The following is a 14244-nucleotide window of genomic DNA, read 5'->3' on the forward strand; positions in this document are numbered from 1 at the left end:
ATATATTTCTCACATTTTGGATAATGAAACTGTGAATCCCTCCATTTTTTTAATCCAGTCTCTTTCACACTCCTATATATCAGCACAATGATGCAATGGTTTGCCCTGCAAAAACTGAAAGGTTTTTTCCTCTCTTTCTTAAGGTTTGTATTGGCTTCTCAAAAAATTTTAAAAAAAATATGACAAATGGAAGATAATATTTGTGCAAATCCTCCATAACCTTTCAAGAAAGGTTTTACACAGAAATGAAACACTGAGAGCACATTTGAAGAATAACTATATACTTGGGCTGTTATGTTTGCATTTTCTGTATGACTGGAAATATTAGTATTTTAGTAAGGGCTGTCTGCCTACCCCAGAGCCCAGCTGCCATCAGACCAAGCTTACTGTGAGGTCAGACCTCAGTTTATGGGGTCAGTGTGCTAACAGCGATGGACACTACAGTGCATTTCTCTTGTCTGTGTCGATAAGAAGAGGAGATGGGCTCGGAGGGAGACAAACCCACACAAACAGCTTTGGGAATCAGCATAATTAAAAGCAATAAAGTAACAATGTAGAGAGAGAAAAGAGCATTATGCTCAATTCATCCCCCTGGCCCCCTCCACTCCAATCCCTGTGTCAGAATATTTCTCTAGCCATCAGACAAGGACCTTCCTGCTTTTAAGTGTGCCATCTTCAGAAAATAGTGATTAAGGCTTACAAGCAAGCATATTTTGTTTCCAAGACAGATAAACACAACAGCCCTTTGGTACAAGAGACCTTGATCTACAGATGGCATTTTTTTTTGGTACAAGAGAACACAGAAGGATGCAGGAATGGAACTCTTACGTACTTTACAGGTTTCGAGTACAAGCTGTTACTGGACACCTGGCTGATATTTTCATTGCTTGGGGCCGAGCCGAACTCTGGAAGAGAAGGGTCTGACCCAAACTCCAGAGCTCCAAACTGAACATTTAGCCCTGTTACGTCAGCTGATCCAGGCATTTCCACTGCAGAGGCAGGGATCTGAAAGTAAAAATAAAACTCTGTATCTGCACCATTTATATGAAAGAAATCACTCACCAGAACTGCCTCAGACTGTGAAGCTACAAATATTTAGAACACAAAGTTCTTAACTTAGTTACAAGCTCACAGCTGTGGCTTTTACCATGTATCTGCTGGCCACTACAGTTCCCTCTCAGAGGGTGTTGCACAATCTTGCCTCACTAAAAACCCTCTGGCTTAAAAACTTAATTTGTTGTTCCTACTTGCTTTTTTGCGCCCTAAAAAATTAAGTCCCACTGTTCTCTATGCCTCCAGAAGAGTATTTTGTTGAATCATTCACCTTCCCATTACTAGGTAGTCCAAAAGCACTCAGAAATGGTTGGGTTTCCACACAAAACAATCAGATATGTGCCTGGAAAATACTACATCACTGTCTTTTGGACTTCAAAATTACCCACCTTCAAATTCCTTATTTGATAACCAAAAGTGCATCAGGACTGCCATCCCTGCTTTAAGCCTGTATATGCCCCTCCACTGGGTTACTCACTTTTGAAGCTGGGGGTATCCTCCGTTTCGGTGGTTTGATCTGTTTCTGCTGTGTTTGATGGGCAGATGCTGCCTGGTTATCCATAGACATGCTGGGGAGCTGCAGCATTTTGCTTGCAGCTGTAGAGCTGTCTACTGGTGAGGGCTCTCGGAGTTTTACTTGTGAAGAGAAGGACTCCAGTCCTGGAGGAGGAACAGGGACTGCCTGTATCTGATGCTGCTGTCGCTGGGTCAACTGGCTGAGAACTGGAGATGGTTCAGGCTGGGATTTAAAGTCTAGACAGTATTTGAGAAAAGAAAAAAAAACAAGCATTAAACTCTGCTCCCAGGGCTTTTATGCTCCCTTTTGGTCATTGTAGTTAAAGAACCCGTGCTTTTTCCCCTTCTAATTTTTCAAAGTGAAGAATACATTTTGTTGTGTGCACCAAGGCATGTGCAGATGTGCACCGCCAATACACACACATGCTCCTATCTTGTGAGCACTCTACTACTCAGCTGGGCAGTGTTTTAATCTCATCTATGTGGCTGCCCAAGCACTCAGCTTATAGGGAATTCTGCTCATGTCTAATATGCTTATATTTATTAACTTTTTCTAAGTGGAAATTTAGTGTGTCCAAGTTTACTACTCTCCTTTAGCAATCTAATTCCAAACAAGAGAAGTCATTTCTTTAATCATTTTTAAAATCTCTTATGTGACATTTAGCACTGACAGGACACCAGTCTCTCAGTAAATGGTTTAAAAAACCATATATAGACTCACCAAACTGACTGAGGACAGAAGATTGACTAATTGGGGGTTTCAGATCCCAAGATGATGTGGTGGTAGCAGTGGTAGCAGAGGAGCTACTGCTGTTTTGCTGAGAGCTTTGAGAGGGAAATTGACCCAAACCTGGAGACTTCAATTGGTCCAAGAGCTGAGATGCGGTGGAGTTTGCCAATTTAGAGGATCCAAGTTCACCAAACCCAGAACAGAGAACAGAAGACTAACAAGAAAATGAAGGAAAAAAAAAATTTCACTAAATGTTAACATGAACAGGCCTGTGAGGTCAGAGTTAATAGTTTCAATTGGCAACAATTCAATTCATTCTTTATCCCAGATTTGTAATTAAATGAAAAGTTAGAACCTAAGAAAATCCAACTGAGCATTAATAATACAGAGGCAGACCCCCAGCTGTTGCACACTGGCTTGGCTCCACCACTGTTACGGGAACTATGCTGATTTATATGAGCTAGGATCTAGCCCTTGAAGTTTTATTTATATAGTGTCTTAGAAAAATGTAAAAGTAAAGTTACTGGCATAGTATTTAATTTGTTTGAAAACACTGTCTAATGTCTAACTTTCAACTCTATTAGAGCTAACGAAATCTAGCCAACTTTCTACTAGTCCAGAAAACTCAGAAATAGTTCATTTCCACATATGCCAGTCAGATATGTGCTTGGAAAAATACCACATCACAGTCTTCTGGGCTAGAATTAAATGTTTTTTAAATTTTCATTTTAATCAATGTGCAGAAAACTTATCAGCTCCTTTCTCACGAGCCAATAAAAGTAGTACACTTGGGCTGACAAGTTCATCAGCACAAAAAGGGCCATCTGATGTATCTACTCTCCTCCCAAAAGGACATTCTTCATCCAGTTCCTCTCGTATATATCTCAATACTACCTGCAATTTAAATGCTCCAAAGAAAAGCCATGTAAAATGCAAGAAACTAACTCTCAAGTTTTTATTCCTTAAGATTACAAATCTTTAAAAAAAAAAAAAAATCAACAAGAATTTTACCAGACTCTGAGGAGAATAGGAGTTTACAGCACCAGAATTGCCAGTTCCTGACGCCATCTGGGTGTTGTGCTGGGAATTTGTGAAGACTAGGGCTTGGCTAAAGCTCTGCTGTTGGGGAGACTCAAAGGAGTTGCCTTCTGGTTCCTGGCTAGAACTCACAGGCTTCTGGAGTAAGGTTACTAGGTCAATGCTGCAAGAAAAAAAAAGAGAGAATCTGTCAAATACTCAATACTGGGATGTCTGAGGAGTAAAAGAAAATCAAATAACTAAGCTCTGTATGAAGGACACTATGCTAGAAACATTGTTTAACCTTTCTGGGTCTTGTCTCAGCATCATCCATCACCTCTCATGGCGTTCTGTAGCCATTCAGAAGGAAGTGAAATGCCACCCAGCTGATTAGCCAAGTGCTCACAGCTAGGTCTTTTGTTTCTACTGGTGGTGCACATTTGCACTTGCCTCAGGGCACATGAAAATGTATTCCACACATGAAAAGAAAAAAATCTGCACGTGGATGAAAAGGATTAGAGGGAACACTGGAGTGCACGAAAGAGCTCAGGCTGTGAAAATTGCCAGTGGAACAAAGATATAAATCCTCCCCTACCTTTGCCCGGGAGTGATGTGATTCTCAGCTGGAACAGAGGAAGCAGTGAAGACCTTTGTTTCAGAAAGCTGAGAAAGAGGAACACAGAAGGAAGGAGAAAGAGCATCTTAGTTATCTGTGCATTGAAGCTTTACACACAGCAATATCCAAAAGAAACAATCCAACCCTGGATATGTATCTTAAAGACACCAGTAACACCAAACCATCGTAAGAAATTGCACTGCAGATCACCTTTAAAGAATAAAGAAAACACAGTCCAGTTTTAGTAAAATTTTGTAGCCAGCTCTAAACTGATTTAAATATATTGGATATAAGGCCTGGTCTACACACAGATTTTGTACTCATGTAACTATATTGGATAGGAGTGTTTTTTTTTTTAAACTTAAATAATTGCACCATTATAGCCACTAATGTGGATACAGATACTGAGGCATAAAGATGCCATATACTGGCAAAAATTAATTTATTCCCATAATGGGCAGGGATTAAGTTATGCTAGTACAGCAAAAGCATCTATATGCTGGTATGACTGTGTCCACTTCAGGGCAACTGTACTACTTTAACTACACCAGTATAAAGCAAGAAAATTTTTGAGTTTTTACACAAACCTTAAGCAAGCAGTTTAGCTAAACTGATGTCACTCCTTTCAGTGTAAATGCAGTTATATCAATATAAGTGATTATATCTACCTGGCTGCTAAGCAATATAAAATTCAAACATATATGAGTGTCCACACAAAAAGCTGCTGTGTATGAAATAATTCAGGATAAAATTTCTTTAGTTGCAGAGGTACAACTTTACATGTAGACCAAGCCTAAGGACTGCAGACCTACTGAAGCAATTACCAAGATTTGAGGGTTTGGGCCCTGCTCACACAATGCTTTACGTATGTTCTTAGCTTTATGCACTATTAACCATCCCACTGAGGCCTTGGAAGGCAAGAACCAAAGTCATCTTTGCCATAACAAGCGTAGTTCCACTGAAGACAGTAGGGGTTACGTCTCTAAATATGCTTCACCTAAATGAAGCCACAAGCCTGCTTATCCAATTGGGATTCTTTTATGAAATGATGCTCCTCCAAATTGCGAGCTACATGCCAGGACTGATTCTGACATATTTCAAAAGGTGAATGCCTGCCACCAAAAGAAGCTACCATCTAGCTCTACTATATTGGAAGAGTAGATTGACAGCTGGATAAATGTGTTTCAGATTTTATGCTGGCATAGAGTTCATGCAAAGTATGATGTATTATGAGAAAAAGAAACTTACAGTCCCTCTCTCATTTCCCCCCACCCGTGCTATCTTTGCCGTAGAGAGTCCAACTGCATCAATTATGTAAAGCTTCATACACTCATTCTACTGTATACACAATGAACAATAAGGAAGTTTCAGAGTTTAGTTCCAGCCCAAAATCACGTACTTTATAGTAAAGGCCCAGCTCCATCAAAAGCGCCCTTCTCCTATAACGTGTTATTGTAGTGCAGACTGTACTGTACTTTCTGCAGCACTATGAAATTCCTGCATTATTATGGTACTAGGAGGCCAGCAGTTAAATATTAGTTAAATATTAAACCCTTAACATAAACATTAATCCTGTGCCCACTTAAACTGGAATAAGACCAACTGTGACTCCAAATGCTGACAGACTGTGAAAGCAGGTTAACTGAGACAGTTCCAAAAGTGCCTCTTGGGCATGGAGGGGAAAATAATTCTCTGTTCAAGGAAATGGCATGCAAAACATCTCCCAAGATGCAGGTTAATAGTCCCGCTGCATTTAAGTTTATGCTATGGACTGTGGCAAACAGTAAACAAGCAGATGATCTGAGAGTCTGCTGGGATTACGGTATTTGTCAGAGCCTATGACATGTGCAGCAGCTGAAACGGTTTTTATTACACTGGGTTTCTTAGAAGCAATTTTATCTGCTTCTGACTAAGTATCTGGGATGACCAATTGTGCTACACAACAAACCCCTCACTAATGTACTAACACACTCCTTGAAATAGGTGGATGGCAAACAACAGTCAGTTGCTTTAAAAATCCAACTTCACCGGGGCACCTCCCCTTCCTAAAATGACATCTCCTCAAATATAAACATGAGCAAAGTTACAGCTGTAAAACCCTTGCCTACTAACCAAGTACAGTACAAGCTTTATTATCCAGCATCCCCAGGGAACGTGGGTTGCCAGACAACAAAACATGCCTGATATTTGAGCAGCACAGCTGTAGCAGCGGGCAGCTGGCCCTTCTCCGCCCATTAGCCCTGGTGGGCAGCTGAATCCATGGCCAGGTAACTGGCCCCATGGCCAGGCAGCCAGTCCTGGCTGGGCAATTGGCCCTGCAGGGTCAGGGGCTCAGGTGGTTAGCCCTAGCCTCCACTAATGTGCAAGACCACAAAGGAAATTTCAAACACACTCAATTAAACCAAGTTAGCATGAGTCTAGGTACCTGGGCTGTGTGGCACCTCCCAGCAACACTGTACTGTGGCCTAAGTTAAAACTAAATGAAAATGATGGTTTTCATTAAGTTTTAAATCCTATTTAAAGGACATTATCAATTTAAAAACACTTCTGTCCATTTTTTAAAAATAGATCTACTGTTACTGCAAGCAAAAATTAAAGTCACTATCAGAAACAAGAAAAACAACATCTATTTTTTAATTTATTTCATGCATTTGACAGCAATTTATATACACTTCACGTATATGGACACGAGACATTTAAAACAAATAGAAGACTGGTTGTAAAATCTTGCAAGACTGAGAACCAACTGTAGCACCTGAAAATATATTTGTTTTTAAATTGATTTGCCTCCATATTTATACTGACCTTTTAACAAAATACAATTTCATGTATTAGCCACACAAGGTGTGTGAGGTACCTTCATATATTATAATTTCACACGTCTATTACTTTACTCTGTCCCCTGCATATCACAGGCGAGTAACTTTCATGCAGTGACCACTGCATTGAGTCCAATAGCATATATTTGACTAAAATATAACCTGCCCTTGGCTACAGCATATTTCTGATTTTAATTAATCTAGCTTTGGCTTTCAGGTAGTGGCTCTGGCTATGCCTTTCTCCACCAGATTAAAAAGCCCTTAATAGCCTATACCTTTTCCCTGTGAAGGTATCTTTGTTTTGTCCACAGAGACACCGGATTATACTAACAGTTTATAAGAGATCAGCCATTAGAATCGTTAACTTGTGTATGAGTGCTTAGTTGGCATGCCAAAACAGAGGAATCCCTAGTATGAAGTGAAACAAAGTCAGCCCTCAAACCTGTATGGATGCAGAGATTAACCTGCACAGAATTCTTTCAGGAAGTAAGACCTTGTTTGTGTAATAACCCCGTGATTTGACTGTGCTATACCAACAGAACCACGCCTCACAGACTTTAAAGAAATTGGAGAGAGATTTCTAAAACAGACACCTTTAAAGTTTGCACATGGGATAACAATATCCGGCATAGTTCACCCAGCCTGATGAAAATGGAGAAACAACGGTTACCTATCTTTGTTGTTTGAGATGCATTACTCATGTCCATTCTCTTCTAGGTGTCTGCACGCTCAAGTACACAATCACCTGAGATTTTTGCCTTAATGGGATCTGTAGGGTCAGTTAGTAGTATTGTGGCGCTCTCTGAAGTGCCACGCTTATGAGGCAGTACAGCAGGAGCTGCCAGTCCTATGCCCTTTTCTGTTCCTTCTTTCCGACAACTGCATCAGAGGAGCAATGAGGGGAGGCAATGGAATGGACATGTGCAACAACACAGTTACAAAAGGTAGATAAACATTTTTCTTCTTTGAATTCTTGCTCATGTCAAGTCCATTCTAGGCAACTCAATCAGTATCCTCTGTGGTGGGCTTCATACTGCAGCACTGCTCTGCCAAAGCCAGCATCAGCTCACGCTTCTTGAGTAAAATGCATAATGAGATGAAAATATGTGATGTGACAACCAAGTAGCAGCCCATTTTTGGAACTGGCACCTGCTCCAGGAAAGCTGCCAATATCACCCGCACCTGAGTCAAGTGAGCAATCGCTGGTGGAGGCATGTTTGCCAATTCACTAAAGTAGTGGATGTAAGTCGAGGTCCATGACAATGTTTTCTGGGCAGACACTTGGCAGCCCATCATCCCGTCAATGAACAACTGTGTGGACTTACAGCATAGCTTTGTTCCATCTAGGTAGAAGATGAAAGCTCATCCGACGTCCAAGAATGCAGCCTTCATTTGTCATCCATCGCATAAGGCTCAGGACAGAAAACTGATTGGTATTTATCTTGAGCAGTATAAAACTGGGAAAGAACCTTGGGCAGGAAAGCCAGGCGTGGGCACAACTGAACTTGACCTTGTCCTTGTAGAAGACAATATAAGGCAGCTCTCAAGCAAGCACTCTTATCTCAGACATCAGAAAGGCTGAAGTTATAAGCAAACAAGGAAACTTCCAGGACAGAAGCAGAAGGGAGCAGGAAGATAAGGGTTTGAAGGTAGGACCAATAATCCTTGACAGCACAAGATTCAGATCCCAAACATCAGGTGCTCCAGACCTATCAAGAACTGTGCCAGCAAAGAATGGGCAAAGACCATCGTGCCCTGAAATGAAAGGTTGAATGCCAAAATGGCCACCATATAGACCTTGACTGAAGAGCATGACAGGTCCTGGAGCTCAAGGTGCAGTAAATAGTCCAAGATGTCCTGCAGCAGGGCCTCTTAGCCCAACTGTGCCAGTCTGAGGCCTGCTTCCACTACATCATGAAGACTGCCCTGCTGCTAGAAGGACCTGTAGGACACCAACAGAGCACACCCATTCATACACTTAACTAATACTACCCACAAGGCATGTATCACAGCCCTAATGTACAAAGTTAATTAAGACAAAAAACTGCTGCTCTTGCTAAGCAAGGAAGGTGCTCTGACAACCCACCACAGGAAGCAAGAAGGAACTGACAGAGTTTTGGGATGATGGCAACAGATACACCACCACGTGCATGTGGCACTCAAAAGAGCTCCACAGCCACCCCTATAGATATGCTATGAAACAAAATCTCCAACCACCATGCACGTAGGCACGCACACCTAGAATGAAATGGACAAACACTCATAACATTTTTACGTTTTACGACTCAAAAAGTACAAAGAAATCTGTCAAATAATTGATTTTTATGACCTCCACTGAATAGGAATTATGTAAAAACCAACAACCCCCCCATAGGTTGCAAAATATTACACTGGACATTTATTTTTGACTTCTGAAGAAGATGCACAAACAGCACAAAAAAAAGTGCTGCCTACCCATCCACATACTTACATCTTCATTCCAGTCTTCTGTCGTCCATTCTTCTATTGAATTCTTCCACGCTCCTGTTGCAGTTTGGGAGAGAACAGCAATTAGGCACAAATCCTAAGGCTCAACATCATATTTCAGTTCACACATTAAAAGACACCCAACTGTCCATTTCCAATTACTGGTATAAGCTCAGTGAGTGAAGGAAATTACAGTCAAGACCAAGGGATGCTCTGTAGCACAATGCTTTTTTGGTAGATATTTTTAATATGTTCTCTGTAATTTCAGGACATTTCTAGACTTTCTGATACCAGAGATGATTTATGTTACAGGAAAGATTACAATGTCCCTAAATCTGCAACTACAATCAGAGTGAGAAATTCACCCCACTCACCTTTCCCTGATGATTACACTTAACAGCAGTGGAATTAAGTGGAGTGGAATTTGAGCTCTGCAACACCATAAACACGTGCTCTGTAGTAGCTTACTGTGGAGCAAGACCTACTTAGACTTTCAGTGTCTCTAGGCCACTCACACTTGGACTTCAGAGGTTCAGAAGCCAAATTAGCAATCAATGTAACCCGAAAGAGCTAATAAAGTGGGAATTCATTTTTTAAAATATATCACGTGACTTTCTAACAAACTAGAGAAAACCCTAGCTGTTGCTACTTCTCAGTCGGGTACATTACTGGTTGGAAAACCATTCCTAGTAGTTACCAATGCTTCATAGTCAAGCAGTAAGAGTATAACAAGAGAAGTTATGCAGGGATTCATTCTGGGACTAGTTCTGTTGAACATCTTGATCAACAATTTAGATAGCAGCACAGACAGTATGCTTATAAAATTTGCAGATGATACAAAGCCGAGAGGGACTGCAAGTACTTTGGAGAGCAGGATTGTAACTCAAAATGATCTGGACAAACTGGAGAAATTGAAATAAACAGGATGAAATTGAGTAAAGACAAATGCAAAGTACTTCACTTAGGAAGAAACAATCCATTACACACATACAAAAGGGGAAGTAAGCGTCTAACTTGGAGCATTGAGGAAAGGGATCTAGCGGTCAGAGGACCACAAGCTAAACAGGAGTCAACAGTATGACATGGTACTCAGAGGAATAAGAAAAAATTATTCTGGGAGGCATTAGCTGGAGTGTTGTAAGACAGACAAGAGAAGTAATTTTGCTGCTCTACTCCACACTGATTAGGACTCAATTGCAGTGTTGAGTTCTGGGTACTACAATTCAGGAGAGGTATGAAAAATTGGAGACAGTTCAGAGAAAAGCAACAAAAATGACTAAGGGTCTAGAAAACCTGTATGTTGTTGAAACCTTTCGTCACTTTGGGGGAGATTTAAAAAAACAATTATTTCATCTGGAAAGATGACAGAGGGGCTATGCTAACAGTTTTCAAATATCTAAAAAGCTGTTACAAAGATGAAGGAGAAACACACTAACTCTGCAGACAGGACAAGAAGCAATGGGATCAAATTGCAACAAGGGAGGTTTAGGTTGGACATTAGGAAAAAATTCCTTACTATCAAGGTAGTTAAATATGGGAATAAACTGCCTAAAGAGGTTATGGACTCTCCACAGGAGATTTTTAAGAGCAGGTTAGAGAAACACCTATTTGTGATATTCTAAGATGGGACTTGGTCCTGTCAGAAGCACGCAGACCTGGACTTGATGTATATAAGAATTTGAAGAGACCATGGGGTGTGTGAGTGAGAGCAAGAGAGAACGAACACCAAGCCATTACATCAGCTACATCTGGTAAGCAACACACTAAACACATCCTGATTGATCAATACCTGAATCAGTGTTTTCATATCACGTGCTGTAGACAGCTGCAAAGATGCATTAGAGAGCCACTTAAGGCTCATGAGCCTCACTCTGAGTGTCATGATCTATATCCTCCTGTATTGGATACCCACAGAGATGTCACCCCCTACAATACTCCCTTCTTGCATCCTGGCCATCTCCTCAGGCCAGGATAAGCCCATCCCGCCTTCCTCAGATGTGGAAGAGACATTTTACAGTGGCAGCAAGACAACTGGCCTGCTACTCCAGCTGCAACTTGGTGCCAAATTAGTTACATCACAAGTTGCAAAAAGCAGACTATGCAGCACACCAGGCAGACTACTACTTACTGAATGCTTTTAAAAATAGCCTCTTTCACAGGAAACAGTGAGGGAGAATGGGGGGAACATAACGGTAGGAAGCAATTAGAGTGCAGGGGTATTGGGGCACACACTTGAAGCTATCCCAATAAGAGCCCCCCGCTTAAGTAAACAACCAGGAACAAAGAACGCACCAGCGGTAAAATTTCAGTTTCCATCACCTTTGATCAAATGCATCTGCACAAGACACGGCCATGTTAATCACATTCTTGTATTCCGTTCTAAGCCATTTGCAATGAATGAATTTTAAAATAATAAGAGGCTCCTGGAGACAACATCAAATGCAATGTGCTCTAATTAGGTTAATAAAGGTATCCATATCAACATATCTTAGTTCATTCCTCTTCTGTGTTTTATACTGCAGCTAGCCATAGGCAGTAAAGGTTGAACACAGCTGATCTGCCAGCCTGAGCAGTTTTTCCCCAATGCACACATGCCCCCCCCGCCCAAAAAGAAAGAGGACTTATACCTTGGAGTCCACAATTATTTGGCAGGTTCTGAGCAAGAAAATGTCCACTCTGGGCTGGCTCTGTGGAGCAATATAAAATTGCCTGAAATGTCTCTCAGGTCATACTATACCAAATAGCTTCTCACTGAAGCTCTCCAAATTAAGTGTTGAGTCATGTACATGCAGCTAAGAAAACTCATTTTTGGTATTCCTAGGAAAAATTCTCTGAGTCTCCAATTCCTGGACAAACTCCCAAGGTAGCCCACATATCCATGGCTTTTCAGACAGGAGGAAGCGCCCAAATGACTAATGTAATTTAGATATGGAAGTTACATCAGCCTTTCTTCTGGTTTCTTCCTCCTCGCAAGTGCAGGATTAGTCCCTACAGGATATATTCTATATGCATTTTTATTAATTTCTCATAATGCAGCCTCCTGCCTACTCTGTGTTTTTCTTGTGTAGACCATAAAGCTCTTCAGGGCAAGAATGATCTCTATATTGTGTCTCTTGTATCAGTACTTTAACAACAAATAATAGTGTTCCAAGTGTTTTGGCTAGTCATATTTTACACAGCAAGTCCAGCAGCAGGGCTTCTAACACAGTGCGCTTGGGAGATTAATCAAACCAACAGATCCCATTTCCCTGATATTCAGTCTAATGGTTCATCCCATTATTCTTATTTATAGCCCCAGTCAATCACCTCAATTTTCTGTTTCAGCACCCTTCAAACATTCACAATGAACATGTCCCCCACATGGTGCATTTTAGTAGATTAGCCAAGTTACACACTTCATTCTCCCTCTTGCTTCCAAAGTCAATGCGTTCAGCCTCAATTACTTTGTTGTTGTTCTAGGAATTAATTCCTATTTGTGAACATATTCCTATACTGAGGGCTTGGAACTGCACAAAAATATTCCCAGGTATGATCTAACTACTAATAGAATAGGTCCTCTCTTCAACATGCTTCTGCTGTCCAAAAAAAATAAAAATTCATCCTGCAGACTGAAAGTCCACTTTCAGCACTGCCAACTTTATAATTATCTATCCACTATTGCCCTAGATATTTTGGGACACCATCTTTTACAATCATTTTTTTTCCTTGGAAGTTCATGTTTTGTTTTTCCAAGTATGTTTGTTTCAACAAATTTCCTCCTGGATTTCCATATGTGGGTTTTTCCATTTTTCTTCTGTAAAAGCTGGTTCTCTCTGATTTGCAGCATCTTAAGTGATCCAATGAAAGTGCATTCTACTATTTATTGCTGATACAATTCCAACTATTTTCCTCATAATTCCTGTCTGCTGATCACACCTTTAGGATTTTTTTCCCTTCTTTCAAATTTACACTCCAGGTGCATTAGTGTACAATTTTTGAGTGCAAAACCTATTTTATCGCTGCCTATTTCGATCAGCCCCAGCCACCCTCTGTGTTATCTTTGTAATTTACAGCCCTTCTCAATTTAGTATACAATTTTCATTAAAATGCTCTTTTCCACTTCAACAATAGTCTTAAAACCCAGCCATGCATAGTTTCCCCATGACTTCCATCCTCTAAGACTAATACGCTGTGGTTTATTGCTCTCTTTCTTTGGGCCCCTTCAATCAGTTGCATAAATCACACAAATATCCAAGTCAATGTGAATTAGTAAATTTGTGAAGCACAATATCAGGACTTTAATAAATATTTGGTAACATCTACCGCATTCCTCTCATTCACTAATTAAATGATTAATCAGCTATGATTTTCTCTATAAAAACATGTTAATTGTTCAGAATCCCATTGTCTTCTAGCTGCTTACAGGTTTCTCCCATAGCAAGAAGTCACAAGGAAGTGAGTGCATGCAGGGTATTGCAAAAAATCGGAAAGCCAGGTGCACCACTGGAAGCCTGGGAAGTACATCACCAACCTACCAATTCACACAGTGCTGAGATTTATTGCTTTTCAAGCAGGGAACTTTCTGACTTTTTAAAATGTTCTCTTTAAGCTATTTATATAATACACCCTTCTACTATAAAGCAAACAGTAGGGAAAGTGTTACAGACAACTCTCTGTTACTATCTGGAATAGGTATGTGTAAACTTATTTTAGGTTCTAGAAGTTAGAATCTCTCCTCTCCTTTTCTCTTCACAAACAGCAATTTTGGCGTTGCATTGTAACATCACAGAATCTGATGGCTTTTGCATGATGCTTCTGAATGATGTATTTGTCGAGGATCCATGCAGGCTTTTGGCAACTCTTCTGCCCTCTATGACAGCCCAAGACAACATATTCTAAGGCATCTGTAGTGCAAATTTGGATTTAACAAACTCAAGATTTTTAAAAAGTCGAGAAATTGATCCTGGTTAGTGGGGGACAAATTAACACGTATCATGAATTCAAAACTGAGCTGAGATTAGGAGATCTTTTAAAAATCCAAAACAGTT

General features: G+C 40.5%; 1 protein-coding gene and 2 non-coding genes across 7 annotated transcripts in view; all 3 read right to left on the reverse strand.

The window, feature by feature from the left end:
- The window catches only part of UBAP2 (ubiquitin associated protein 2), a 167407-nt gene that overhangs the window by 60830 nt on the left and 92333 nt on the right, over positions 1-14244 (reverse strand). For 4 of the 5 annotated variants that reach the window (XM_074995844.1, XM_074995843.1, XM_074995842.1 and 1 more), the window contains exons 9-15: positions 11845-11904; positions 9222-9274; positions 3912-3979; positions 3311-3500; positions 2291-2513; positions 1532-1806; positions 833-1005 (exon numbers count right to left, since the gene is read on the reverse strand). In XM_074995844.1, coding sequence (XP_074851945.1) covers positions 833-1005; positions 1532-1806; positions 2291-2513; positions 3311-3500; positions 3912-3979; positions 9222-9274; positions 11845-11904 — 1042 coding nt within the window. The remainder of the gene's footprint in view (positions 1-832; positions 1006-1531; positions 1807-2290; positions 2514-3310; positions 3501-3911; positions 3980-9221; positions 9275-11844; positions 11905-14244) is intronic. The other variant, XM_074995845.1, reaches the window with a different exon arrangement.
- On the reverse strand, positions 1342-1427 carry LOC142013967 (small nucleolar RNA SNORD121A). Its single transcript, XR_012645840.1, has one exon. It is a non-coding gene; the product is annotated as a small nucleolar RNA SNORD121A (small nucleolar RNA).
- On the reverse strand, positions 2914-2998 carry LOC142013966 (small nucleolar RNA SNORD121A). The gene has a single exon (XR_012645839.1). It is a non-coding gene; the product is annotated as a small nucleolar RNA SNORD121A (small nucleolar RNA).

This window comes from Carettochelys insculpta, chromosome 5, assembly GCF_033958435.1.
Source record: "Carettochelys insculpta isolate YL-2023 chromosome 5, ASM3395843v1, whole genome shotgun sequence".
Lineage (NCBI taxonomy): Eukaryota > Metazoa > Chordata > Testudines > Carettochelyidae > Carettochelys > Carettochelys insculpta.